Source organism: Mustela erminea, chromosome 4, assembly GCF_009829155.1.
Source record: "Mustela erminea isolate mMusErm1 chromosome 4, mMusErm1.Pri, whole genome shotgun sequence".
In the NCBI taxonomy this organism is placed as follows: Eukaryota; Metazoa; Chordata; class Mammalia; order Carnivora; family Mustelidae; genus Mustela; species Mustela erminea.
Window position 1 is genome coordinate 54,605,464 of NC_045617.1, and position 17,264 is coordinate 54,622,727.

Below are 17,264 nucleotides of genomic sequence, written 5' to 3' on the forward strand. Positions count from 1 at the left end.
ATGACAGAAGGTCTGTGGTACAAAGGGAGAGGAACAAGGGACAAGAAGAGGAGAATCAAGGGAGGTTTCGACAGACATTATTCTGTAAACAGAATTTGAATTGGAATTTCGTTGTATCAAAATATTGCTATCCAAAAGAGTGTCATTGTCTGATGACTGCCTATAGGGCTAAGAGTTTTATTATTTTTTTTTTAAGATTTATTTATTATTTTAGAGAGAGAGAGTGAGCAGGGGGAGGGGCAGAGGGAGAGGGATAGAGAGACTCCTCAAGCAGACTTCCCACTGAGCAGGGAGCCTGACCTGGGGCTCCATCCCAGGATCCCAAGATCATGACCTCAGTCAAAAATCAAAATTTGGGGGCATCGGGATGGCTTAGTGGGTTAAGCCTCGGCCTTCGGCTCAGGTCATGATCTCAGGGTCCTGGGACCAAGCCCCGCATCAGGCTCTCTGCTCAGCAGGGAGCCTGCTTCCCCCTTCCCTCACCTGCTAGCCTACTTGTGATCTCTTTCTCTGTCAAATAAATAAATAGTATTTTTAAAAAATCAAAATTTGGACACTTATCCCAGTCCTGGGTGGACTGGGCCACCTAGGTGCCCCACGAGTTTTGATAAAACAGGTAACTAGTAACTTAAGATTCAAATGGACTTGAACAAAGTGATGGGCAGCCTATGACCTCTATCAGTTGGCTTGGGCTACAGGTGGCCCTCAGTCCAGGTCCTACTCTCAAACCACAGTGAGGGCCGGGATCTTTCTAACCCATCTGTTATATAAGATCTGGCACTAGGGCAAATGATTCAAGGAGGAATTAACATGTGATAAATCTCATTTAATAAGTTATGGACATTCTCTCTTACCCCATTCTCCTGGAGGTTACTTCCGAAAGCAAAACAAAAACTGGAGTTGCAAATCTAAATGCCAATCCTTAACCCAGATTCCACTACAAGTGTCTTCACTTTGATGTGATCAGCTGGCAGGGGAAATGTGGTACATCCTGTCCGGTATTCAGCTATTGGGCTGGACAAATAAATCTGCCATTTTTATATGCCAAAAGCTAGTAACTCCAGTTTCCCCTGACTCAACCAAATAAAAGAAACAACACAACAGAATGTATCCAAAAGCAACCTTAAGTTTTTTAAATGTTAAAAATAGGTTTCCTCAGCTTATGCAGTACCTGGTTATTTTTTCACTATTTTTTTTTTTTTCCCACGGGGCCCCTGATACCCTTCAGCAGCCTCAACTCTCTGTAACTCTACAGACCGGTGAAGAGAGAGATGTGCCAAGTCAGTCCACTGGGTACAAAGAGCCACAACCGCAGTGACTTCCGGGCGGCCATGAGCGAGCTCTCCACCACGACCAGCCGGAAGCCCACACCCACGCACTCAGAGAGTCCCCCTCAGCACGGCCAGGCTGTAGGTAATTTCCCTACAGTTAACTGCTCATTCTTCCCAAACGTTAAATCACAAAGCACAACATGATCATTGAAATCATATCGCACCCAGCCCCACACCCACTCACAGAATAACACCTTCTGAAACAGAAGACGAACTGATTGGTGTTTGCTAAAAGCACAGCTAAGCTAACACAGGCCGGCTGCACGCAGCTTGTTCTCGCAGCTCTAGCCGATCTGCTGTAATACGTGAGCATTTGCGAGCATGTTAATGACACAGCCAAAAAAATTGCACTTTCATGGGAACTCAAGTATTTTAAGAGTAATGGTTAATGGAAAGGTAAAAGATCTAAACATAAAGTAATAGAAACTGGCATTCACTGGGTATTTACTTGGTGCCATTTAATTCTTGCAACACCTGTTTGGAGTAGGTATACTTGTTCCTGCTTTTCCAGATGAGAAAACAGAGGCACAAACTGATGAGACAACTTTCCCACAGAGGCAGCTCTAATGGGGGGTGGGAAGCGGGTAGAGCCGGACCTGAACCCAAAGGCTGCGTCCCAGTTAACCGGCCCCTCCCCTCAGAATGCTGGGCAAGGGCAAGCACCCAGCTTTCCCGAGGGCAGAGCCTGCTTCCGGGCTAACTTTGTTTAGAGAGGATGATCTTCAGGCGCTCCCAGAAAATGTACGCCTCAAACTTTGGCCTCCATCCCAGGGAGAAGGCTGGGGACGAGAGGGTGGTGTGGAATTAATGACAAAGAGTCATCTAAACAACAGTTCTCGGTCAGCTTACATGCAGTTAGGGCAAAATTCATCTTTCTCAAGAGACTTCACTATGCGTGTTGTTCCAATGGTCTGATTTTTTTGTCTCCTGCACTCACCACAAGCTGCAGGTCTCAAGAATCATCCCTTTTACCCTTCTAAAAGGAATTTTAATATGTCTCTGTTTTATTTGCACTTTAGTTTCAAAAGCACTTTTGTTGAAATTAAGAGTAGTGTTTCTTCCTGTACCTTCCCACCCAGCCAAATAAAAAAGAAATTTACAGAAAGTACCTATAAAAGTCTGAATAATCATCTGAAGGCTGCAAGTATGCATTAAAAGACCAGAATCAATAAAAGTTATTTTTAACATAGTTAGCATTTAGAAAGACTTAGAAAAGTGGTTGTTATTCTGGCACTGTGTCATAGAAGGAATTGCTGACATCTGTCCCAGGGACACAAGGTATACATGGCCTCTGGCAAATCATCGGCAGCCATATTTCTCTTTCTCCTGGTCATATTACAAGTCAAACGAGTAAGGCTCTTCGGTTTAAGAAATAAGGAGCTGAAGCACACATCCACCGATCCCGTCTTCCAGCCCAGCTTAATACAACCATCAAAGCTTCAACGAGCAGAACCATCTTCCAGCCCCAAATCAAAAGTTACCTTGCCAATTAGAACTCTATTAAGCTGAAACCCATATATGAAGAGTCATGAAAAAAAAAATTCTCTAGGAAAAGAGATACAAAGAAAAAAATGCAAACACTATTAAAAGCAAACAGTTTAGGGGTGCCTGGGGTGGCTCAGTTGGTTGGGTGTCAGTTGGTTGGGTGTCCGACTCTTGATTTTGGTACAGGTCATGATCTCAGGGTCATGAGACTGAGCCCTGTGATGGGAGCCTTCACTCTCCTCCTCCCGCTGTCCTCCCTCCAACTCCCCCCCAACCCAAAAAAAGCCCACAAAAAACACAGTTTATCCAGAAATAAAAGTAATTTAGTTATTTTTATGCTTGGAATCTACCCTCTCTTAAATTTCCTTATTAAAAACCAGCATAGCAGAGACACTATTGGGAAGTCAACCATTTTCACAGACAATATTTACAGTATCTATAATGCCAGCTCTCACTCTGTAGTATATATGAATCTTCACACAATTTATGCATCTAAAAATATTCATTCAGAGTAATTTTTGTAATTGCTAGGAAAATCTAAAGGTGGGAAAAACTTTTGTAAATTCATCATGTGTTATCATAAAAAACAATTCTTCTTATGGGGTCAGATTTCCCCAATGAGGAAGCTAATGGTATTGATTTATATTTCCTTCTAACACTAACACCTCTAAAATATAAAACTTCTATAAAGTTTCACCTATACACCTTGTCTAGAAGTCCACCCTAGTAAATGAAACATATTCAAAATAAACACATTAAGATAGCCAAGTTTTTTTTTTTTTTTTTTAAATCTGATTCAACCCATAATAGGCAGACTCTTAAGAGAATCAATATATGGATGCCCCTTGAATGAGAAGGACAGGTCAATCTGTCCATGAACCCCATGTGCATGGGCTCGGCTCTCCCACTACATTCTGTGTTAGGTTATTAAACTGTGAGTCTTTGCTTTGGCCATAATAGAAATCAAGCCATTCACCACAAGAACTACTAAAAAAGTTAACTTTGGGGGCACCTGGGTGGCTCTATCGGTTAAGCATCTGCCTTCAGCTCAGATGATGGTTTCAGAGTCCTGGGATCGAGCCCCGCATCGGGCTCTCTGCTCAGTAGGGAGTCTGCTTCTCCCTCTCTTTTTGCCCCTTCCCCTGGCTTGTGCTCTCTCTCTCTCAAATAAATAAATGAAATATTAAAAAAAAAAAAGTAACTTTGTGGAATGCTCTTCACATTATCTTTTAGGAAGTTCTAGTGTAGACTAAGGCTGTGGCAGCTTCTCCTTTTGAAATACCAGACCTGCAGCCTCTGCTTGCACGCAACGGCTGCTGTAAGAAAAGCAGGGGAAGGGACTCTGGAGAGCTAAATAAAACCTGCCTGACAATGAGGTACAAGTTTGCAGTTTATAATTTTAGGAAGCCCCAAAAAGACTTAACCGTCTCGCATTATAACCAAAACATCTCATCACAGGGGGATATTTTAGTTGAGACTTTGAAAGTCCTCAGACAAGGAAACACTTAAAATAGCATTTTGTTAGAAGTGGAAGTGAGCACTTGATGTGTCTTTTTTGCCCAAACTCTGGGACACAGTTCAACCCATGGCTCTCCTGTGCCTTAAACCCAGTTAGTGGCAAAATATATTCAGAGCTGGCTGCAAGGAAAGGCCATGAAGAGTGCACAGGTGGACAAAAGGTGTTGCTATGCCTCAGCTAGAACTTTAGACCCCTCCTTGCACAAATACTTCCCGACTAAATTTCCCCAAATGTAGAAGATCAATTATAAAACCATGGCTTGTGTTACAAAATAACTCCCTTCACGGAATATTTCACCATAGTTGCTTCATCCTAGTGAGGAGCTCCAGTATAGACACAGAATTCCAATTTTTTCCTGGAACACATTTTGTATCAAGAGAAACAAACAGACGGGACCAAAATAAATGTCTACAATGGACTTGTGCCTTCTTATCCTTGTTGTTGCTTTAATTTCTCTTTAACATCATATATTTTTAAAATAACTTAAATCACATCATAATTAAACAATTTACAATTTAACAATTTGTGAAAGATGTTTCACTGCAAGCATTTTTAATATTTGAGAACCAAATACAGATCACCAAGTTTTACCTACCAATTTGGCAGAAATATCAAAATTATGATTTACTAAAACATACTCTTTGTGTACAAATCTCTAGACCCCTGGAGGATGGACAGAATTTCATTAAATGTTTTCTTAACGAGAAGGTAAACTGAGCCTCAAGGCACAAAAGTTGAAAACTGAAAAGGAGAACTCCCCAAACCTCCCCCTACAGGAGGCAAAGGAAAACAAAATTTATCAAACTAAAATGAAAAATACTAAAACGTATGTCCAGATATTTAGCCAGGAATCAAGTGAAGGACTCAAACCAGAAACTCTTTTTAAAAACTCTAACACTCACAACAGAAGTTTGTTATTAATGAGAAACAGCACAGAACACATTCTCCTCCGGCAAAGAGAGAGCTATTTTTCACTTTCCCTGGTAACTATCTTTAGTACTTTACATTCTTGGAAACCAGGAATGTGAATATGGATTTATTGTGAAGCAACACGCAATGATCTAATGTCAGTTATGGGGGTGGGGGTCTATGAAATCAGTGCCAATGAAATCCTAAAGCACGACAGGCATCAATATAGGCATTGAATCTCGTGACAAAGGGCTTGTGATCCCTGAAACGTCCATGGCCTGGACATTCCCAGCTCTGGCCAGTGGGCTATTTACATCTCAGTCTAGAAAAGAATCAATAGGCAACTGAAAAGCCCGGGCTCTCGCACAAAAGATAATCAAAGCGTCTAACCCACGGCGGCTGGAGGAGGACACAGCGGGATTTATCTGAAATTAATTACTCCGCTATCAGGCGAAGGTAGCATAATTGAGAAGGAATATCTTGGCTGGAGTTTCTTGCTGAGTCTCCATAAAAACACAGGACGGGCCATGGGGTAGGGTGAGGGGGCGAGAGTTACATACATTAGGATTGCAATCAAGTTCAAGCAAACTTCAGTGCCAATGGCGGTCAGCTGTAGGAATGTGCAGCGTGACTGGAAATGGGTGCGGCAGCGTGCGCGAAGCCAGCTAGCAAAATACGCAGTGTAAATAATATCGCTTCAACAAACTCCATTGCCGAATGGCCTGTCTTCACCTACGTCTCTCAGCAAAAAGTTGCTCCGGCGCTTCTGGAAGATTGTACTGGAAATGGAGGGTGCCAACTAGAACAGGCTGAATTCATTTTTGCATCATCTACGAAGAAACGGTCTGCTGAGAAGCTAATAACGTGAGTGTGTACATGACATCTAAAGTCTGTGTGAGCACATGTGGGGGTGATTTTAACCTCTGCGCTACTGGGGAAACTCAGGGCGGGCAGGGCCCATCTCTCCTACTCCTCTACCTCTGTAACCTGACTAGCTATGGCATTAAGCCGGGTATACAGCAAGCGCTTTCTAGATGTCTCCTCAGTGAACAAAGAAATAATGCTCAAGGGAATGAATGTCCAACTTCTAAGAAGTACCCACTTTCTTCTGACAATTTCTACCAAGGTGATGGTTCTGATACCATCTGAAGGTGGTTAATAACTAAAAACCAATACCTAATAATGAATGCTTTCTGAACAGCTTGTTCAAAACCATCATTGTACTTAATTTATATTAACTTTTCCTAAATGTGACGAGCCTCTCACATTTAGTGTGTGAGTGTGTGTCAGAAACACAGTCCTGTGTTTCTGACTGGATAGTCTTAGAACCTCCCCCTTGCCTCGGATGCTATTAATCAGGACAGAATACAGTGAGTCTGACGCTAGAGGACCCAACGATGGACAGCTGGGTCTTTGTGTTCTCCCCCAGCGGGCTTTGAATAGCATCAGTCCTGAGTTACTGTATTTATTCTTCATGCTTCTTCAGGTTCATGATTTACATTTATATTATGCTAGACTTCAGGACAAGGGGATAAGAGACACGAAAAAGGTACACTGAAATCCATGAGCATGGTTCTTTTAATTACCTCATAGTCCCAGCACACAATGCTGGCTAGCATAGGATACATTTGTTATTATAAAGGGTAATGTCTCAGTCTCTCACATAAAAGCAACAAAGCAGGGCTTTCAAATTAACAATCCCCTGGGATTTTTTTTTCTTTTTCTTCACTTTCTTTTTTTTTTTTTCTTTTTTTTCTTTTCTTTCTTTCTTTCTTTCTTTCTTTCTTTCTTTCTTTCTTTCTTTCTTTCGCTGAAATGGAAATCCAGTGCTTGACTCAGGAAATCAGGGACAAGGAGATAGCGGAAAGCTTACATTTACTTCTGACAAGCCATCGTCTGTTGCTTAGATGCAAAGAAGTGTGATGTAGGACATGAAACATGCTCTTCGAGCAGCCAGGGGAGATGAACATTTAAACACAACTTTGGGGGTGCCTGGGTGGCTCAGTGGGCTAAAGCTTCTGCCTTCGGCTGAGGTCATGATCCCAGGGTCCTGGGATCAAGCCCCGCATCGGGCTCCGCAGGGAGCCTGCTTCCTCCTCTCTCTCTCTCTCTGCCTGCATCTCTGCCTACTCGTGATCTCTGTCTGTCAAATAAATAAATAAAATCTTTAAATAAATAAATAAATACAACTTTGTCCACTGAATATTTCTTTTTGAACATGCCATATGAACTGGACACTGAATTAGACACTCGCTGGAGACACTTTCTTGCTCAAAGAGCTCATGATTCCCAAGGAGGCTACAAGATGCATGATGAATTCCTATACTCTAGGATAAAGGTCAGGCTTCATGTACAATGCTAGTTTAACAAGGCACAGAATAGGAAGCAATAAAATAAACTTAAGAAGGCTGAAGGAAGTTTCAGAAGAGGTGACAGTTGGACTTTATCTTGAAGGACACACAGAATTTTACCTGGAAAAATCTGGAGGAAGCTCAGTGGAGGAAATTGCCTGAATTAAAGTAGAGTGTGGACAATACAAGGTGTGTTCAGTAACACAGGCAGGGTCCAGTGTGGATGGAGTGGAGGCTATTAGGGGTATGGGGGTGGCAGAGGAGAGCAGACATATTGACTAAAGCCAGACTGCAAAGTGTCTCGAGTGTGCCAGAATGTTTGGAATTTATCTTACAGAACTGGAAAACCAGCAGGCTTTTTGAAAGCAGGAGCTTGCAAGAAGAGAGGTATGTTCTGGAGCGATGACTACCAGTATAGAGCATGGACAAGAGGAGACAAGAAGCTGAAGACATAGAGGTAGTGTTGCTTCCAGCTTTTAAGAAAGAAGGAACCTAACAAACAAAGCATTTACATAATAAGTGAAAAAGGGTAACTCCCTCCATTCTTACTGCCTGCAGTTGGATGATGGCATCACAAGATAACTGCTTGAAACTCGAAACTCTTCCCACGATTCCTGTGGAACTCCTAGGAAGCATGTTTGGTCACATTAAAACAGCATGAATAGGGGCGCCTGAGTAAAGTCAGTCAAACGTCTGCCTTTGGCTCAGGTCATGATTCTAGGGTCCAGGGACTGAGCCCCATGTCTGGCTCCCTGCTGAACAGGTAGCCTGCTTCTCCCTCTCCCTCTGTTGTTCCCCCTGTATGTGCTCTCTCTGTCAAATGAATAAATAAAATCTTAAAAAAAAATAGCATGAATAATAAAAGTCATCCAAATTAGAAAAGAAGTAAAACTGTCTCTGTGCACAAATGACACAATCTCCTATGGGGAAAACCCCAAAGATTCTACCACACAAAACCTCTTAGAGATTAAGAAATGGATTCAGCAAAGTTGAGGGACACAAGATCAACAATCAGTTCCATTTTTATACACTAGCTATGAAAATGTGAAAAAAGAAAATAAGCATTAAAAAATGATACAATACTTGGAAATAAACTTAACTAAGGAGGTAAGATGTGTACACTAAAAATTACAAAACATTGCTGAAAGATATTAAAGAAGATATAAAGAAATGCAAAGATACCCTATGTACATAGATCAGAAGAACTTCCTACTATTAAGATGACAATACTAAAAAAAAACAAAACAAACAAACAAAAAAAGATGACAATACTACCCAAATCAACTACAGATTCACTGCAATCTCTATCAAAATCTCATGGCATCTTTTGTGGAAAAAGAAAAACCCATCTTAAAATTCATATGAACTCTCAAAGGACCTGAATAGCTAAAACAATCTGAAAAAGAATCAAGTTAGAGGGTTCACATGTCTTGATTTCAAAACTTACTACAAAGCTACATTAATCAAAACAGTGTAATACCTACAATGGAAAGACATATAAGCCAATGGGATAAAATAAGAGAGCCCAGAAATAAAATCTAGCATATATGGTCAATTAATTTTTGAAAAGGAAGCCAAGACCAGTCAATGAGGAAAGAACGGTCCTTTTAACAAATGGTTCTGGGAAAACTGGGTATCTATCTGCAGAAGAATGAAGTTGGACCTGTATGCTATTATCATATACACATATAAACTTAAAATGGGCCAAAGACCTAAACTTAAGAGCTGAAACTATAAAACTCTGAAAAGAAAACAGGAGAAAATCTTCATGATATTGGATTTGGCAAAGCTTTCTTGGATATGACACCCAAAGCACAGGGAACAAAAGCAAAGGGAAATTGGACTTCAAACTTAGAAACCTTTTATGCATCAAATGACATCAAGAAAGTGAAAAAGTTGGGATGCCTGGGTGGCTCAGTGGGCTAAGCCTCTGCCTTCAGCTCAGGTCATGATCTCAGGGCCTTGAGATCGAGCCCTGCATCGGGTGCTCTGCTCAGCAGGGAGACTGCTTCCTCCTCTCTCTCTCTGCCTGCCTCTCTGCCTACTTGTGATCTTTGTCTGTCAAGTGAATAAATAAAATCTTTAAAAAAAAAAAAGAAGAAAGTGAAAAGGCAACCCTAAAATGAAATAAATTATTTATATCATGCAACTGATAAGGGATTAATAGCCAGAATCTACAAAGAACTCCTACAACTCAACAGCCAACAAAAAACAGCCCAATTCAAGAGTGAGCAAAGAACTTGAATAGACATTTCATATATATATATATATCATTAGTCATTAGAGAAATGCAAATCAAAGTCACAACAAGACATCATTTTACACCCATTAGGCTGGCTATTGACAAAAAGGGAGAAATTACAAGTGCTGGTGAGAAGTAAAATAAAACTGGAACGTTTACACATTGCTGTACAATGGCGCAGCCATACTGGAAAACTGTATAGTGGCTCCTTTAAAAAGTAAATGTATAATAAACATGTGATCTAGAAATTCTCCACCTAGATACATACTGAAAAGAACTGAAAGCAAGTACTCAAACAGATATTCATATATTAATGTTCATAGTAGCATTGTTTACAACAGCCAAAAGGTAGAAACACCCAAGTGTCAATCAACAGACAAATGGATAAACAAAATGTGGTATATCCATATGGTAGAGTATTACTTATCCTTAAAAAAGGAATGAAGTTCTGGCATATGCTGCAATGTGGATGAACCTTGAGAACATTATGCTACATGAAATAAACCAGATGCAGAAGGACAAATATTGTATGATTCCATGTATATAAAGGACCCAGAATAGTCAAATCTCATAGAGCTAGAAAGTAAAATGATGGCTTCCTAAATTTATGGAAGGGGAGTTACTGGTTAATGGTTATGGAATTTCTGCTTTGGATGCTGAGAAAGTTCTGGATGTGTATTTTATGACGATGCCACAGCAACGAGAATGTGCTTAATGCCACTGAACTGAATATTAATTGAACATAAAAATGCTTTTAAGGTTAAATTTTAAATTACATATGATTTACCACAATTATGAAGTAACAGAATCAACAGCACTATTTTCACTGCAGATAAGTCCATCAAGAAAACTGAGTAACACGTCAGAAGAGATGCTTCTTTTCAGATCCGGGTGGGAGCTGGTAATGGCAGAAGGAAGTTCAAAGGCAGAAGTTGGCTAAAATCTACTTTGTAGTAGAAGCGGTCAAGTTGCTCAGAAACAGTAAACTTACATTGCAGTTTGATGAGCCATCGAATGTTGGGTAAGAACCGTCTGGCCAGTCGGCAGGGTCCAAGGCCGCTGACTGCCGGTGCTGGGCCTCATACTCCTTGAGCTACAATAAAAGAAAATGAAAATTGACATGGAAATAATGGCCAGGGCTGCCTACCAGGCAGCAGAGAGAATGCTCTGGGCACTTTCTTCATGCTGCTGCTGGGGACTCAGTGCCAGCCAAAGACAAGGTTCCCCAAACTGACAGGAAGACGTACACCCTGCCCTGTGATTTTTCATCTACATCAAACTGACAGACACAACAGATTCTTTGTATTTGGTGTTCTAAAAAGAACCTTGATTTTCCCTCCAAGACCCTCCAGCCTCAATACTCATCTTTCTCAGTTCAACTGTAAGTTCAAAAACAGAAATTGTCTGTAGCCTGGCCTCTGAATTACCTGTCTTTGTCGAAGACACAATGTGGTAGACTATGGGCATTTTGGTGAAACAGAGGTGGAAGCCTGAAACAGATTCTCTAAAATCACTTGCTTTTCTTGAAACTGACTGTTTCAAGTTACCAATTCCTTGTTCTCACCTAACAAACATTATGAGCGTTATCGGGCACCCTTGTGGAGGAGAGGAAAATAACGAGCTATCTAGAGTATGTTCCGAGACATCTCCAGTTTGGGTTTAGAAATTCCCTTTACACTTTCTGAAAATAGAAAGACAAGTGAAAGATTATAGGAAATTGACAAGTTTAAGCGAACAGAAAGGTCTTTTAGAATGGCAAATGTGAGAGGTTCTAGGCGTGTTTTCATCAAACACATAGAAATTTAACTCTGCAACACAATACGGTTAAGTTACCACTGTATCAAAATTCTATTACAAAGCAGTTTTTAGGTATGAATTTCACACTGATGAAATCATGTTCTATAAATCAAGATGTCAAAAAACAGAAACGATCTGGCCTAACAGCCCAGGAGAAGGTGCTAGGACTGTTCTCAACCACTGGAGCCACGTGGACATGGCAAAGCCACCATGCTGACAGCATCCCTCTAGGGAAAAGGCAACTTTGCAAAGTATCACTGCTACCATGAAATTCTTTGCTGCACATACTTGTGATAGGAGATAGACATGGGAAGGCAGACAGTATTGATTAATGGGTAAGAGCTTGGCTGCAGAACCAAGTATCAGCTTGGAACGCTGGGGCAAATTACTTAACTCCTTTGTGCCTCAGTTCCTCTATCTGGAAAATGGGGATGACAATAAACTTTCTCACAGAACTATTACTAGAATTATGTAAGATAATGCAACAAAACTTAGCACCCATACCAAAGCAAAGACTCATGACAAACACAGCCTTGTGGTTCCCGATAAAAGAGAGCTCACAGCTCACGTCAGCTCCAGGGGTTTGAACTTCTGCTATTTGCGAGTAGCACTTTAATCTTTCTAGTACATTAGGGACATGGATATTGCTCTAATCTTTGTGGTATATTTAAGTTATATATTAGAATGGTCTTTCCTCCCACATTTTCTTTTTTTTTTTTTTTAAAGATTTTATTTATTTATTTGACAGACAGAGATCACAAGCAGGCAGAGAGGCAGGCAGAGAGAGAGAAGGAAGCAGGCTCCCCGCTGAGCAGAAAGCCCAATGCGGGGCTCGATCCCAGGACCCTGAGATCATGACCTGAGCTGAAGGCAGCAGCTTAACCCACTGAGCCACCCAGGCGCCCCCCACATTTTCTGATTTCTGAAATGCTACATTCTTCCCGCATGACTGAAAGACGGTTATCATTTGTTTTCTTCCAGTCTCTGCCATACTTTCATATTCCACCTAGGCTCAACTTCGAGAAGCCACTAAATGAGCTTCATCTTTAATTGAAACAAAACACAGCAAATTCCTAACTAGTCGATCATAACAGATTTGATATTTTTTTTCTTCTATCTGTCCCTGTCCTTCATGGACTCTGGGGTCTGAGAGTAGCAGGGCTTCCTCAGAGAGAGATTCAAATTCACACTCTACCCAAATTTACCTTGTTTTTTAATTTTCTAATTTAAAAATGCTCTGTTTTCAAGTTATAAAACAGGATCTCTAAAAAGAATCCTAAGTGCATCTTACAGGGGAAAAAACGCAACCTGGTTAGTTACTTTTACAACTACATTTTTATATTCTACTTTGCTCCCAAAGAAATTTTGACTTAAATATAATTTCATGGAGGAAAGACAATTGATGATTTCATCTGAGAACTTAGATGTTCTGAAGCAAATGTCTAGCTTTAACACGACAGAAGTTTTAAAGTGTGCATGTGCATGTCTATGTCTGTGTGTGTGTGTGCTCGCGCGTGCGCGCATGTGTCAGGAGGAAATACTTCTTTCATATCCTATTTTCTTCAGTCTCATATTTTTCTCATACTTGAAGCCTACGGCATGATTCCTAGAGGGATGGCCATCTTCAGTCCGTAATTGCTATTTTAGAAACGTTTGAGGAGATCCTAAATTGTTCCCATTTCTACGAGAAAAGAACTTTTGTATTATATCTAATCCAAATCCCCTCCAGCTGCAAGTTAAATTCATTTCCTTTTATTTTGTCCTCAATAGAGGTTAAAACAAAATAAAACAAAACACTCTTCATTACATCCTGAAGATGTGTTGTTTAATAATCCTTCATATACTTGGAAATGGTGATTACATTCTTCTCTGAGATAAATCCTTTCCAATTTTCACCCACAGGACCTATTTAAAAAAAAAAAAAAAAAACCTAACTACAATCACCTTGTTGTTCTCCTATGGACTCTCTCCATGAGCCTCTCGGTTGTCCAAATCTCTGTGATTGATGCACAGAAGCTGCTGCGAGGAAAACCATCACATATATAGGTTCCCGGTTCCTAATCTTGCGCTCTGGTATACCAGAAGTCCAGACTCCATTCACACCAGTGTTCCCCAACTCCTCAGTTACTGTGCATGTGGCTCACATTTACACCCTGCTCTAGGAAACTTTCCATGGTTGAGAGGAGATGTTTCCCACAGATGCCTAGAGGGCTGCCGCCTCCTCCCCAATCAGCCTCAAGTCTCTTCTTCTCTGGGAGGACAACTCTACAATGCAATTCACCTTCCAGAGCTCCCCACTCCCTATGGGATTGGGGTAAGGCTAGATTTCTCCTGAAACCACATCTCTGTCCAGCTTTTCCCTCTGGCTTTCCTGTCCCCTTCCCTTACGTAGTGGCAGTTAAGTCAGTGACAAATAAGTACTTAAAAACAAAACAAAACAAATTTTATTTTGGACTTTCACGCAGGTATGACCTTATGGAAGCAGACATACATTTATCAGATGGATAAATACATAATATTTAGGAATTAGATCAAGTTAACATGAGTAGTCTTTTGTATTCATAATTATATTTTAGGAAATAGGATTATCAAATCATGGTTACAGATCTCCCTCAATTTCCTAGAGACAGTGTTTCCAGTTAAAATGTCAAAGGACATATTTTTCTACTACATAGCTCCGGCACTGCTGAGCACCGTCATACCAAAACAACAGTGTTCTCTTTTAGCCAAAGCTTTAAAACTGAGTTTTACACCACAAAAATCACCCACACAAATGAATACCCAGTGGCATCTAGGTATCTCTTGGGCCTTCTAAACCTTGCAGAACCAGCCCAAGATCTAAATACCCTGAACTTACTTGCCAAGAGCTATGTACGCTCCTTAAAATTGTGTTACGTAGACTATGCCAATTACCTAGATCCCCCCATACAATTTTATTTTATGAATAAGCTTGATTTCCTTAAAGCACATATAGTATATATCCATCATAAAGCTATTAGAAAATGTTCGATAAACCAATAGACTTGATAAAACTACTAGTTAATAAAATATAAAAATCGTAAGTTAAGCTGTTTTTTTTTTAAAGCTTCTGTCTTTTTCAATTACACACTCAGAGAAAATACAGAAATACAGAAGTGTTTCATAAAGTTTATTCTCTTCAAATGGTTTTTTATTTTTTTTGCCACTTATGGTAGTGTTTCACATATTAATTCCTTGTAGCCTTTTTCATTTTAATCTCTGTTTGTATCAATAACGGGTTTTCAGGTGGGAAAGTATCCATCAATGAGATCAAATCCACACAAAGAAAGCATAATGGACCAAACTGTTTTTGACATTAGATAAAATTTTCCCCAATACAAGGATGTACTGGGGATACTCTCTGCTCCAAATCGCACACAGGCAAATTTCTCTCCTGATAGTCGGTTGTCCTGTCAGGAGTAAACTTAGGGGTCTTTAAGTATCTGATTGACAGCAGGACAAACATACACCTGAGGTCCTGAAGGACATTCTCATCATGGTCATTACAGGAGGTCCAAGTCTTAAGGTTTTTGCTTTTGTTTTTAGTATAATCATCAAATAAATTTTGATCCCTGAGCTAGTCATAAAAGCAGCAGATCCTTTCCACAGACTGTTTTCTGCTCTAAATAACATTTTTCATGAAGCGTTTTGTCTCTGGCCAAAGCAGCAGCCCATCCAGGCACTAGTAGCTGAGACTGTATGCCGCCCTGCCAAGAGCAGGCCAAAAGGCTTCCCCGCTACTTCATCAGCTGTCAAAGGACCCCCATCGCTGTGTACAGAAGCTAGTAGACTTTAGAAAATGTCACCACTTTTGTTCTTCAATCTGTGTTCCTGGATTGCCTTACAGAAAATATTCTCGACGTCTTGATGAGCTCTGTCCTGAAACTAGGTAGGGCGACCCCGCAGCCCCGGCAGCCCCCGCAGCCCCCACAGCCCCTGCCCCACCCTGGGCCCCAGACAGACAAGATGCACTGCTGAAGCCGCTACCCAAATCCACACACAGCCGTGCCACCTTCTCATCCAGTCAACTTCTGATTTCCTTTCCACATAAATAATGGGCAGCTGTTAAAATCATCAACTCAGAAGGTGCTTCAAACTAATTGTTTTCCCCCCAACTTAGAAAAGACTCCTTTCTTTTCAGTTATAGAAATGAGCTGCCTAAAAGTGACTATGTTAAGGCCACTTCTCGTATTTTTTTCTGCTCCACAAAAACTGGAGGAGGTCCATCACAGGCTACTCTCCTCCCCGACACGTGTAGTCAGATGGCCGCAGGCATCTTCTGCATCCTGACCTTCATGTTTAGTTCTTTTTTTTTTTTTAAAGATTTTATTTATTTATTTGACAGACAGAGATCACAAGTAGACAGAGAGGCAGGCAGAGAGAGAGGGGGAAGCAGGCTCCCTGCCGAGCAGAGAGCCCAATGTGGGGCTCAATCCCAGGACCCTGGGATCATGCATGACCTGAGCCGAAGGCAGAGGCTTTAACCCACTGAGCCACCCAGACACCCCTCATGTTTCCTTCTTTCCCAGGACCCTGGGATCATGACCTGAGCCGAAGGCAGAGGCTTTAACCCACTGAGCCACCCAGATGCCCCTCATGTTTCCTTCTTTCCCAGGACCCTGGGATCATGACCTGAGCCGAAGGCAGAGGCTTTAACCCACTGAGCCACCCAGGAGCCCCTCATGTTTCCTTCTTAAAAGAGCAGTGCAGTAGCATCCCTCCCCAGAAGGTAAGTGAACATTGGGGCTACCAGGGTAAAACGAAATACAGGTCCGTGTGTCTCCCATGTATTTTCTAGGTATTCAGCTGGAAGCCACATTCAAGGAATGGAACTGGAGACAAAATTCGTAGTGGGCTTTTTGCCTCCACTGACAGCTGGGCCGGGTGGCCAAAGGTGTGGTGGAAAAGGCAGACTAGGTTGGGGGTGAAGGTGGATCTGCAGCAAGGACAGGAAGTCACCACCGGTCACCTGCTCCATCTCTGGTCCAGCACTACTTTGGTCCGCCAGGGACACTAAGGACCGAGATCACCTCCATTCCTTCAAATGGACAGAGCAAGAGAAGCCAGCAGGTGTGCATCTGGAGGTGGCCTTAGCCCTCAGGCCTCTGACTAAACCCTGTTCATCTCCCACTCCCTTCAAGTGCTTTATTCCCCCGAAGGCTGTCTCAACAATACATAAAGTGTTTTGTTTTTTAAACTATTGAGATTTAAAGTCAGGTACAGGAAACTAAACCGAATGTGCTTGCCATGGTTCCAAGGTTTCAGGTCTTTAAGATTCAGCTTAATGGTCAAGTCATAACTCATTCAATAATTCCCTAGTAACTTAAAAGTTTTCATTTGTTTCTAAACCTGCCTAATTTATGACTGTTTACAGAATACCAAACTAACTACTCTAAGTGGAAACCCAAGATTCCATCAGTCAGTTTATTGGGCAACAACCAAGCAGGTAATCTCTTATTAACTGCTATCTCTCTATCATAAATGCGATGCCAGTACCTGAGGATTAGTTAGTCTCCTTTCAGTGCTTAATTCAGCTCAGACAAAAAATATGACACACTAAACTATAACTAATACCTAGAAATAAATATATTAACACTAATACAATACTTTAC

General features: G+C 41.2%; 1 protein-coding gene across 3 annotated transcripts in view; it reads right to left on the reverse strand.

The window, feature by feature from the left end:
* SASH1 (SAM and SH3 domain containing 1) overlaps window positions 1–17,264 on the reverse strand; it is a 315,133-nt gene that overhangs the window by 53,568 nt on the left and 244,301 nt on the right. For all 3 annotated transcript variants that reach the window (XM_032339291.1, XM_032339288.1, XM_032339289.1), the window contains one exon: window positions 10,829–10,930. In XM_032339291.1, the coding sequence (XP_032195182.1) occupies window positions 10,829–10,930 (102 nt within the window). The remainder of the gene's footprint in view (window positions 1–10,828; window positions 10,931–17,264) is intronic.